This window comes from Typopeltis vanoorti, chromosome 5, assembly GCF_054136105.1.
Source record: "Typopeltis vanoorti isolate ZY-2024b chromosome 5, IOZ_Tvanoo_1.0, whole genome shotgun sequence".
In the NCBI taxonomy this organism is placed as follows: Eukaryota; Metazoa; Arthropoda; class Arachnida; order Uropygi; family Thelyphonidae; genus Typopeltis; species Typopeltis vanoorti.
This window is the reverse complement of record NC_143553.1, coordinates 78,094,623-78,107,280: the sequence shown is the minus strand read 5'-3', so window position 1 is coordinate 78,107,280 and position 12,658 is coordinate 78,094,623. Positions and strand designations below refer to the sequence as shown.

At 33.2% G+C, this 12,658-nt stretch overlaps 2 protein-coding genes across 2 annotated transcripts in view; one reads left to right on the top strand and one right to left on the bottom strand.

Annotated features, from left to right (window-relative positions):
- Window positions 1-1,839: 1,839 nt before the first annotated feature.
- On the bottom strand, window positions 1,840-2,586 carry LOC150106561 (uncharacterized). The gene has a single exon (XM_090393433.1). It carries the CDS (start codon window positions 2,584-2,586, stop codon window positions 1,840-1,842), a length of 747 nt encoding a protein of 248 aa, XP_090249559.1.
- A 3,120-nt stretch (window positions 2,587-5,706) lies between these two features.
- LOC150106560 (uncharacterized) overlaps window positions 5,707-12,658 on the top strand; it is a 31,660-nt gene continuing 24,708 nt past the window's right edge. The window contains exon 1 of the mRNA XM_090392531.1: window positions 5,707-5,738. The gene's annotated coding sequence lies outside the window, so the exon portion shown is untranslated. The remainder of the gene's footprint in view (window positions 5,739-12,658) is intronic.

Sequence of the window (12,658 nt, the reverse complement as noted above, 5' to 3'; positions counted from 1 at the left end):
TGCATGACAAAGGCATTCTGTTCAAACACAAAAGAGTTTAGTCCTATGACTGTCCCATTTTTAGTATTCTTACCTTGGGATGCTCTCTGTTTTGTATTCTCGTGGTATCGTGATGGCACATAACAGGAAACGACATGTGTTTTGCATTCAGGAATTTGAAAAAGGAAATGACCAGTCACGATATTTTAATTCAACAGCAGAAATTGATCAGGTGCTCTGTGATTTGACAAAATTCTCAAAGCCGAAAAGGAAACATATTTAAAATAAATAAAATAACAGTATTATCATAAATTTTGCTTATTAAAGCTAACAGCACAACATAATATAGATATTTGGAAACATTGAAAATGTTTTACGTTAATGCATACAGTTTTCTTGCCTTCTTTTTAGATTTAGTACTTGCTTCTTTCACTTATCCTTATAATCCATCGGAGGCAGTAAACTTTTAACTCTTCATGCAGACTTCTAATCGCTAGATCTCCTTCTTCTATCTTTCCATTCCGGTTAACTCACCATCTGATTGAAAAGACCCGATAATGGTTCCTTGCGTCATAAACGAAATACAAGTAATTTTAAGAGGATTTACGGTTTCAATAAATTATTTTATTCAATTTTATTCTCCCTTTACCATGATAGTTATTCTAAATAAAGAGAGAGTAGGTATATAGTTTAAGATAACAAATGGTCAGAATGAGCTTATATAATTCCCCTCAGTCGATATCAACTACGCCCTTTGGTTGGACTGAATTCAATCCCGTATAGGACATGAATACCCTTTCTAAGTCAATTAAATGAATTTGAAATCAAATTCTATTTCAAACGAATGTGACAAATGTCTTCCTCGGGAAGTCAATGCAAAACAGGCAACCAGGATGTAGAATACACGCGTTTACAGATGTAACACACTCTCCTCAAAGTCAGCTTCGTAAATCGCAACAACAACAACAACAGCATAATTCTTTCTTTTAGTTTGCATATCAAGTTTAAACTTATTAAGAAATGAATAAGTTACATACATCTAAGTAAAAATAAAGGAGATGAACGTTTAGTTTAAATATTTGATGTAGCAATGGAAATAATTACCCATATATTCAGTGGCGGATTTAGGCATTAAGAGGCCCGAGGCGTTTGCGATTTTCGGGGCCCTTGTAATTATTAAATTAAAAACAATTCATTTTAATTTTTTTTTAAATATTTTATGCATAATTGCACAATGCATACACATACATTCATAACAATAATTACTTCACAACAAAAATTATAAAATGTTTTGTATACACATAAATATGAAAATAGGTAGGTAACTTTAATTGTATATTACATATTATTGGAACAATTTGATACTATTATAATAACATTCAGGTACAGTCTGTATTTTGTACGTAAGTATTTTATGAAATTATACTGGCACTTTTCTACTTTTTGCAGCAGCAAATTTGTCAATTAATAAATCAAATTCTAATTCTTGTAATACAGAATTTTCAATAACATCAGTGACAAATTTGATAGTCGAGCTTGCCCCAATGAATTTCTTAAATAATTCTTGACACGCTTAAGGACGGAAAAAGATCTTTGTGCAGAAGCATTACAAATAGGCATTGTTAAATTTTTTTTTAGTATTGTTTCTACATTTGGAAAAGTTGATTGCAATCCGTTAATGATTGTTTCGTACATTTGAAATGGACATGCGATTTTTTCTTCTTTTATGCATTTTAAGAAATGATGTACATTGAAATAGTTAATTTCAATATCATTCTTATATATATTTCTCAATTTAGAAATGCAATCGTTTATGTCGTCTTTACTCATATCGTGATCAAAAAATAATTGAAAATGACTTTACACATTAGAATACATATTGATTTTGGTGGAAATTTCGGTACTCAATCTATCACAAATCATATTATGAGTTTCTACGATGAACAATTTGCGACCTGTTAGAATTGTCTCGTTCGTGTTATTTGATGCTGCATTTAATTCATCAAAATGTCTGTTTTGTTTCTTTGTCCGGTTTATTTCATAATTTGTTTCATCAGTTAATAGATTTGCTTGTGGTTCTATGGTTTCAAAATCATTTCGTACATCCATTATAAAATTATACAAAGATTTTAAAAGTTTTACACATTTCAACAAATGTGTTTGAACTTCTTGAAGCGAAAGACTTGTGTTATTTATTCTTTGCAATAATCTCTCCCATAATATTGTTAACACTGCAATTTCGTATTTATCGAAATATTTTGACAATATTTTGGCTTGCAATCTATTATCTGGTTTTTCAAGTTCATTTTCGCCTATTTTAATGAGAACAGTTTTAATATATTTATAATTTAATCGCAAAGCAGATATGGCATCAGCTCGTGATGACCATCTTGTGTCGCTAATTCGTTTAATGTGTTTGGAATTTGTATCGGCAAAATTATCTGTAAGTAAATTCCATCGTTGCGTAGATTTAGAAAAAAAATTATATGCGTTCTGTACGAAATCGAAATAATAAACAGCCTTTGAACAAGCTTCTGTAGCAGAGATTCCAATAATATTAAGTGTGTGAGTGGAACATCGAATGAAAATTGCTGATTCGTTCAACATCTTAATTCTTGCTTGCAGACCATTATATTTGCGAGCTATATTTGCCGCATTGCCGTATGTTTGGCCACGACAATGTCTTACATCTAAAGATAGAGCATTTAAATTGTTAAAAACGAACTCCGCTCAATTTTTTGCGTAATGGTTATTTAATTGCAGAAAACCAAAAAGCCGTTCCAGCACGTCTCCTTTTAGTATTTACATATCTCAATATAAAAGTTAACTGGTCTATATGGCTCACATCGGGTGTGGAATCGACGATCAACGAATAATACAGAGCTTCTCTAACTTCCAAAATTAATTTCTCCTTTACTTCAGTCCCCATTAATGTAATAAATTCATCACATATCGTATGAGATAAGTAATTAACCTTCCAGCTTCCGATATTATCATATCTTGTTAAATGATTTTTAATAAACTCATCAAACTGTGATAAATATTCTATACAAGTTATAAAATTTCTTCTTTTGTTAACACCACCAACACTTTCATCTTCTCTGTGCCCCCGAAATCGTAAACCCAAACCTGCTAACAACTTTACTGTGGTTATAATTCTTTATAAAACATCTCGCCAATATTTTTGTTCAATATTAATCTGATTAATCAAATGAGAATCAATACGTCCAGTTATCGACAATCCTTTTTTTTAAATCAACATTGAGGAAATATGTTCTTTAGAGCATTCATGTTCTTTCAATGCGCGTTTAAGATTTTTCCAATCATTGTATCCTGTACTAAATTTAGTAATAGAACGTGTAAAAAGTTTGCAAACATAGCAGTAAATCATTTTGCTACTTTCTGAAAAAATAAGCCATTCTCGATATTCCTTTGTGTCATTTGCTTTTTCACAGTAAAAATGAACACTTGAAATATTTCTGTAGTACGTCTGATTTCTGTCATTATATTCACTTTTTAAAGATGTCATGTCTCCGATATTGCACGGTTCATTATTTATAAAGTAATTTACCACTTTCTCCGATATTTTGCACGGCCATAAAGCGATATCTTTTGGAAAATTATCGAAGTCTGGTTGTTTATGTTGATCTGCATCAGAACGTCTTTCTTTTTCTTCTTCGGCATTTTCCTCTGTGTCTTGCACATCTCGTTCAAGTTCAGCATTGTTGGTTGTTTCGTCATATTTGGCACCTTCTTCTTCCTTCGCAGAATTTTCTTCATTTCGTTCAGCGTTTTCTATTATGTTATCATTTTTTAGACTATCTTCTTCTTTATCGTTTCGTTCATCACGTGTTGGTTGACGATCTTCGTTGCTCTGAAATTTAGATGAAGATGAAGTCAAAAAAACTTCCAAGGAGTTTTTTTGAGAGAGCGATAATTTTTCTTTTTCCTTTCATCGTTTTCTTTTTTCTGCCCCGGACAAGTACGTTCGTTTCATGGCTAAAATATTAAATATGCATATATATTCAAAACAATTATTTTATAAAAAAAATTATTTTATAATTACAATTACAACAACTGAACCACAACAAAGGATAAAGAATACTGAAGGTTACAAGAATTTCATTGGTTCCTTAACCGTTTATACCGCATTTATTTGAAGCGGTCGATTTGGAAAACAAAAATGAAAATAGAATTTATTTTATTATATAGTTACAATTAAACAACAGTACAGACAGTAGTTCAAGAATTAAGACAAAATTGAAACAAAATGGAATATTAGTTTTTCAAATTTTTACTAAAAAAAAATGTAGGGCAGGCCGGGGGCCCAATCCTTGTGGGGCCCGAGGCGGCCGCCTCCTCCGCCTGTGCCTAAATCCGCCACTGCATCTATTCATCAGTTAACACCCATCGAGATATGTAGACAAATTTACGAAGGGGAAGCATTATGATAACTACTGTCGGGAAGCAGTACGTCAATTAAAAAAAAAAAACATGAATGGGTGAGATGATTATTTTTAGATGTCCTATAAATTCGCAAAGAAATATTTAAGACTTTAACTTTATTTGATTATTATATAATCAATTTATTTTTATTTAATTATTTATTTTGTTTAAAAATACGACTGTTTGAATTAAATTTCATGAAAAATTGCATCCTGTACTCGAAACTTCTCAACTCCCTGTGAAGATGCTTCTTGTGCGGATTTTACAAACACCCACGCCTTAAGCGAGATTCGAATTCACAGCCTACCGGTTTGAATGGAATGGAAGTTAGGAAGCTAGTATTTACAGCTTCAACCAACCTCATGGTCCATTGGTACTACCAATTACACGACCACCACCTTGGTAGGCAATTTTAGTTCTCATTTTTCATTTATTTACAACAATGAAACTTGTTGATAGAATGATACGAACAATACCTAAAGTCTTCTATCGTTTTTCGATTGACATTGATACGTGCCATCCGAAACATGGGCAAACCGGCAAGAAGAACACACGTAATTTGCAGACATAAATGCACTGGCCTCACAGTCTTAGTTTCTTGGGCAGTAAATCCAAAACAACCAACCAACCGTCCTTATAATTTTAACTCATGAATCTGAAGATTAAGACAAGAAATTAAACATTTGATCATAAATTAGAAATTATAGATATAAAAAATAGAGATAATAAATGGCTTCACAGCTTATCTGGATTGTATGACCCTTTAACCAGAGCAGAAGTTTAAAGATTAACAAAATAAGTGTTTGAAGCAAAACTGCAGGTTAATGCCCTAGAGGAAGAAAAGATAAGTTGATGGAGTTAGGAGGGAGTGCGTGCGTGCTCTCAAAGATTCTATTGAAATATGAGAAAGAACCAAATTAGAGACCTGATAAATAATGGACTAATTTGAAAGTATTATACCCCTCAACTTCAGTGTCACACACACACACACACAGAGAGAGAGAGAGAGAGAGAGAGAGAGAGAGAGAGAGAGAGAGAGAGAGAGAGAGAGAGACTACTGTAAATATCACTTTGCATGATAACGCTGGTGATATTATCAGGTCAATGGTTGATTTCCTAAAACTTATGTATCACGTTACAAAATTGGCATAGGCACCCTTAAATTGAAATATAGATTGTATGGATACGGCCACGTGTCAATATACAAGAAGTGACCAGATGATAATTTTTATTGAGGTGCTCAAAATAAAGAAACCTATGCGATACTAATAATACGAATGAAGAAATTTTGAAATAAGTGTCGATGCAAAACAATGCTTTAGAACAAGTAGAGGTACTAGACAGGGGGACCCAATATCATCAAGCATTTTCATCGTACATTTAGAAAGAGCAGTGGACAAACTGAAGGAAGATGCGAAAGGAATATCTGTACACGGAATGAGAATTAACAATCTGAGATTTGCAGATGACATTGCTATTAGTGAAGAAGACGAAAGAGAACTACAAAAAACACTGAAACCGTTAAATGAGGAAGGGAAGGGATTTGAGCTTGTTATGAACTTGTAAGAAACAAAGACAATGGTATTTGGTGAGAAGAACATGAAACAAAAGATACAAGTGAATGGAAATAATATAGAAAATGTAGAATAATTCAGATATTTGGGAAGTAAAATGACGTATGATTTGGACTGTAAAAAAAGAAATAAAGATCAGGATTGCAAAGGGAAGAACAAATCTGAAGGCCATGGATAACATCTGGAAAAGTAAAGTGATCAGTCTGAAAACAAAACTAAAAGTACTGGAAACATTCATCTTTAGCGGTGTACTGTATGGATCTGAAACATGGGTAATAAATAAGGAATCAAGAAAAATAATCTTGGCATTTGAAAGAACTTGTTACAGGAAGATTCTAAGAATAGGATGGATACAGAAAATCAGAAATGAAGAGCTCTATCGGAAGATACAACCAAAAGAGAATCTAATGCAGAAGATTATAAAACGGAAGCTGCAATTATTTGGACACATCTGTAGAATGAGTGAGGACCGGAAGATAAAGACATTTATGTTTGGTATTTTGGATGGTTTAAACAGCAGAGGTAGACCATACAGAGAATGGATAGACGATATAAAAGACTGGTGTGGAATGGTTGTACAGAAACTGCGACATTGTGCACTGGACAAAGAATGGTGGAAGAAGATTGCGAAGGAGCCACTGGACACCAACGGGCAGTGAGCCCATCGTTCGGGATGATGATGATGATGATGCAAAACAGACACCAAGATCATTCATTATTCTACTAAACTGTAAGTAAATTATTTCAAATAAAAATCATTGAATTAAAACATTCACTTGATTTATAATTCGTAATCAAATATACACACATTCAAAACTATCTCATTTAATTTTTCTTAAATTAAATTTAATTATAACGCTCCTTTATATAAATAAAGGCGTTTTATAAGTGGACGTTTTGTTTCATTTCTCTGTCTACTAAGAACACGGTGCATAGTTTCGAAATCACCTTCATTAATCTTAACTTTTATTTCACTTGAAAGGTTTTTTATTATTTTAAATTCATTTTTAAATGTATATAATAAGGAACACCTACAGTTTTCTGATTTGCTTTCATTACCAGTTGAATTACGCCATCTACTGTTTCGTGAATTAAGTTCCACTACACGGCTACGAATTTGAAGTTCCGAGCATTTATATTTCAGTTCCGTGAAATGTTGTGTCAAGTCAGCAGTAATAGTCTTGTCAGCTATTTTACTTTGCGTATATTCTGTTGAACTTCTTAAGTTACCAATGTCCCTTTATTAATCCCATAATTTTGTTTATTAAATGTGCACTACACATATTCTCCGCAGTGGTGACCTCCGAAATGAATTATCTATCTTGAGGTCATTTGTTTGACTGATCAGCATTAAATTGGTTTCATTTGCTGGAAGAGGGAGCGGAGCACTTTTCATATCTTATCCACACCCGAAAGGCCACAAGCACGTAGCACACTAGTACCGTGTGTGGGAAACAGTAATAGAAGAAAAAAGGAGTCTGTTCACATTTTGTTTGAACAGCTGAGGACTGTAGTCTTTTGGGAAGGCAGAGTGGGAGAGACTGCTGCAAAGGACAGAAGTAGAAGGAATATAAGAGGCGGCAGTGAATTTGTTCGGTGAGTTTTAAGGTGGACTGCAAAAGAGTGCTGGTTAGCAGTTGCTCTTGTTTTAATGATTTTGAATGAAAGTGGAAGAATAATAGTGACCAATTCAGCAGAGCACTTTCCATGAAAATATCTGTAGAAGAGGCATAAAATGAACATCTGTCAGAGAGGGATCGAAGTGGGTTTGAGAGAGAGAGAGAGAGAGAGAGAATTAATTATCCGGATTGCCTTCTTCAGGATAGAAAGGAGCAATCTTAGAGAGGATTTTTGCATCACCTCAAATATGGGAGCAATATTACATGGTTGGGCGTATTTGGGCTTTGTATAGGGTTAGCAGCTGTGAAGGCGTGGAATGGTGTCTTGTGCGAAAAAGTACACCAAGAATGTTCTGGGGCTGCAGAAACTCTAGTTGAAATATGGTTGTGCCAGGAAAGATCGGAGGTGCAAGTCAGTCTAAGAAGAGAAATGCGATCATATTTGGCTATCTCAGTATTACTGAAGGTAAGGGGGGGGATGCGAGCTCTTTCTTGCGCGAGATCAGACAGAATTGGGTTTTGGTGGCATTGAAGTTTACAAGGTTGTTCTTGTCCCAATGGGATATAGCTAGGAAATTTGAGTTCCGGTGCCTGAGCTTCGTAGATTCTTGAGGATTCTAATACTTGAGCTGTAACAGGTTTGTTGAAGGAAAAGAAGGAATGGAGTGTACTATCGTCGGCAAAGCTGTGGATAGGACTGGAAGTCTGTGAGAGCAGGTCGTTTATATACAAGAGGAAAAGAGTGGATGCAAGAACAGAACTCTGGGGTACTCCTGCATTGGTGGGGAAATCTGAGAAGAGTAAGCAATCCACCATGACACGTAATGAGCGACCAGTGAAAAAGTTGGCAACCCAGTTGCAGAGTGAGTAAGACAAACTATAGGATGGCAGATTGGTGAGTAGGCGCCTTGTAGGCACTGTACACAGTTATTTTGTTAACCCATATTTGTATTCCTAATATAATTCAATAAATATCTGTACAGTTCTCATACAGTAATAAGAAATTCAATATATATACTGATTATTATTAGAGGAATATCGTTCTCCTTAAACTTCTCGCATATCGTATATATAGATAAGAAGAATAACGGTTATTTCGGAACTATGATAGAAATAAGATAAGCAACGAATAGCTGAGCATATCAGAAATAGAAATGCGACGATGAAACTGACTATCATTAATAATGAAGATAAGTGGATAAGATGGTGGCTGCTGGAGAGATATCAAAAAGTGGTAAATGGAGGGGAAGAATCGAGGCGAAAACAGGTGACTAGTGGTGTGCCACAAGGTTCAGTGCTGGGACCATTTCTTTTAATTTGTACATAAATGATATAGGAAATAACCTGAAAGGAAATATTCAGTGGTTTGCTGATGATTCGAAATTAGGTAGAGTAATAGTTAATCAAAGCGAGCTTGCAGGACAATTTAAATAGACTGTCAGTATGGACAAAATTTAATGGGTGTCAGTTTAATATCGAGAAATGTAAAGTTATGCATTTTGAGATAAAAAAAAGACACGCAAATAGTATCATTTGATAGTGTTTGTGTGTGTAAAACACGATAATAACGCTCCCGTGCAATTTTGCAAAAAATGAATTTTTTCGTGTTTTTTCTTCATAAACTGCCTTGATTTTACCATTACAGCACGCGTCGGCTCTTATGCGCTTTGAAATGCTTATAGCGATATGAAACTTTTTCTATAGGTATAGGGCAGTGACACCTATTAAACTGTGCTAATAAGAACTTAATCGGGTGATATGCTATTTTTTAAAAAATTCAACATTAGTTCGATTACAGCGCATTCGATTACTCATGCTACAATTTAATGGCATAACTGCAACATGATTAAACAGCAGGTTTAATAGTTTCAATAATTCGTCTCTGTCACAAAAAATCTTCATGAATGCAATGTTAACATTGTAATAACACAAAATAAAAAATAACTGGACGAAATTACAATATACACAGACTAAAGTCCTATGAGGGTTACAGTGTATGGGGATGTTGGATAGCCAAAGTTGTTGGGCGGGAGGCCAAAGAATTAGCTCACCAAATACTGGGAGATTTAATTCAACCAAATTTATTAATAATTGGCTGTTTTTTTTTAAAAAATCTCCTACTGATTTTAAAAAGAGTCTGAACTGCTTTCAAACCTTATTTAAAACAGGCATCTCTTCTTCGCTCTCCTATGGATTCACTTCCTCCCCTCTCTCTGTTCCAGGTGTTTACAAGATTCCTGATTCTTGCAACTTATCATTTCATGGTCAGACTCGAAGGTCTGCTATCATTCGCCTAGAAGAACATAAAAAAAAAACACCCACCCCCTCCACTATGGTCAATGAGGTCGAGCAGACTACACCTTGGATACCTCGCACAGAATCAGATGGAAGAAAATTATCATGCTCATCACAGTAAATAAAAACTTGAAAGGTTATTTTTAGAATCAGTAGCAGACTTAAAATACCAGATTAATCTTAATAAATATAATGGTTGAATTAAACTTCCCAAAATTTGGGAAACTTTAATTCTAAGGCTAGCCAACAGCACCCATAGAGGACGCTCCTCATAAGACTTTAATCTTTATATCTTCTTCACACATTAGTATCTGTTGCGACTAAGACTTGATCTTCTTTAATGTTATCTTTTAATCTTTTTCTAGGTCTTCCTGTTCTTCTCTTATTCTTTGGTTTCCAACTATAGACTTGTTTTATTATTCTGTCTTCACTTCTTCTTTCCACGTGTTCAATCCATTTTATTCTTCGGGTTGCAACCCAGTTGTTTATTGCTTGTATTTCACATTGTTTTCTTATATCTGTATTTTTTATTTTTATCTAATCTAGTCTTATTTAGTATTTTTCTTAATATATTCATTTCACCTGTGTTTAACATTTATCTTGTTTTCCTAGTGTCTGGTCTTGTTTCTGCATTTATGTCATAACAGGCCTGATTACTGCTTTATAAATTCTAGTTTTTGTCTCTACTCTAATACGTTTATTTTTCCATATTGTTTGGTTCAAGTATCCTGATATTCTTGCAGCCTTTGCAACTTGTTCTCTGACTTCTAGATGTGACCTTCCTTCCCAGTTCAGTTGTATACCGAAATAGTTGTAATTCGTTATCTGTTCAATAATAGTACCTTCCAATTCAATTTGCATCTTTCTGGTTGTTTCCTTCCATTCTATCGGAATCTTTTTTGTATTTATTATTTGGTCGTATAATTTATTTCAACTCTGAATTATAATTTCTTTACCATTTTTTAATAATTCATTATTGATATTATCTAGACCTGGTGATTTTCTATTTTTCCTTTTTTTTTAATTGCATTTTCAATTTCTGGTGTTTTAATTTTCGTTTCTGTTGTATTTATTTCTTCTTCTTCTTCTTCTTGATTTGTTTGTTTGTCTAGTTTTACTTTTATTTCAACTGTTTGGTTATAAATGTTTTTGAAATAATTTTCTAATTCCTCTATTTCTACTTTTAATATTGGGATATATTCTGCTTCTTCCTTCTTTTTGTATTAATAAATATCCACATTTGTTTCTGTATACCATAGAAATCATGTTCAAGTTATTTTGTATATGATTCCCAAAAATTGTTTTTTGCTTTCTATTTTCTTTTGATTAACTTTATTTGTTATATCTTTATACTCGTTCCATTACTGTTGTTTTCATTTGTAGATATTTTTGATATTTTTCTTTCTTTTCTTTTGTTATTTTTTTTATTAATTAAACTATGGAGTCCATCTTCTTGATTTTGTTATTCTGTTTTAAATACCTAATACTTCTGTTGCTATTTCAGTTAAATTTGTTTTAAAAATCTTCCAGTTATCTTCTACATGTTGTTCGTCTTAGTTTACATATTAACAGATTATGATCACTTCCAATTTCTGCTGATGTTAAAACTCTAACATCTTCTATTTCTGATGGGTGTATTACTTTGTTACATATAATATAATCTATTATTCCTGTCCTCTTGTGTTTCCAAAAGTTATTTTATGCTGATAAAATGCATTCATTATTTTTAATTTATTATTTGCACAGAATTGTGTCAATGTTTCTCCATTATTGTTTATTGTTTCTTCGTTAAATCATTGCATGATTCCATTTATTGGTATATTTCCTATTCTTGCATTTAAGTCTCCCGTTATAATTAATTTTTCATTTGTTTTATTTCTTATATTATTTGTTCTAAGTCCTCATAAAAAGCTTCTGTTTTTTCTTTTCTTCCTTCCTTCCTTCCTTCCTCTGGGGGCATATACTGTAATTATATTTCTTTTACCTTTATCTGTTTTATCTAACTGATAATATTCTTTCGTTTATATATTTATATTCTTCTATATTTTCATTTAACTCTTTATGTATTACTATTCCTACTCCGGCTTCAGCTCTATTTTTTTTTACTCCACTGTATATAAATATATAGTTTTGTATGTTCATTGTTCCATTTCCTTTGTTGTTGTTTTTTTGTTTCTGTTATGCTGCATATTTTAATGTTTCTTTTGGCTATTTCTTGTATAAGTTGTTCTTCCTCTTTTCCATGAATCGCTCTTAGATTCCATGTTGTTGCTAGTTTTATTATTCTGTATCGTTTTTTTTCCTTTTCCGTTTCAGATCGATATCCAAATTTTCCATCCGATTCATGTTTGTACTGGTTTCTCGAGCAATATTGTTTTACGTCCAATGAGGGGTGGCTAGCCCAGTCACTAGACGCCTTCTACGTTAGCTGAGGAATATTGATGTAGCCTTCATGCCTAGGGTGGCCCTACTGGAAGATCAAGCTTCCGACATACTTCACCTACATCTCCCGTTCACCTCTCCACCACGATGACGTGTGGGTAGGATTTAGAGAGGGTCTTTATGTCTAATTTCATTTATTCTGCTTATTGTTTCTTGTATGTATTTTGTGCGTACTTTTCCCTGTACATATATCTATATATTTAATGGTGTAGAGAGTTATCTGTACTTTTATACTTTTTTAAAACTTTAATAAACAGCAGCTGATAGATTCATGTGATTCGCCGGAAGGATTACCGTTTTGAA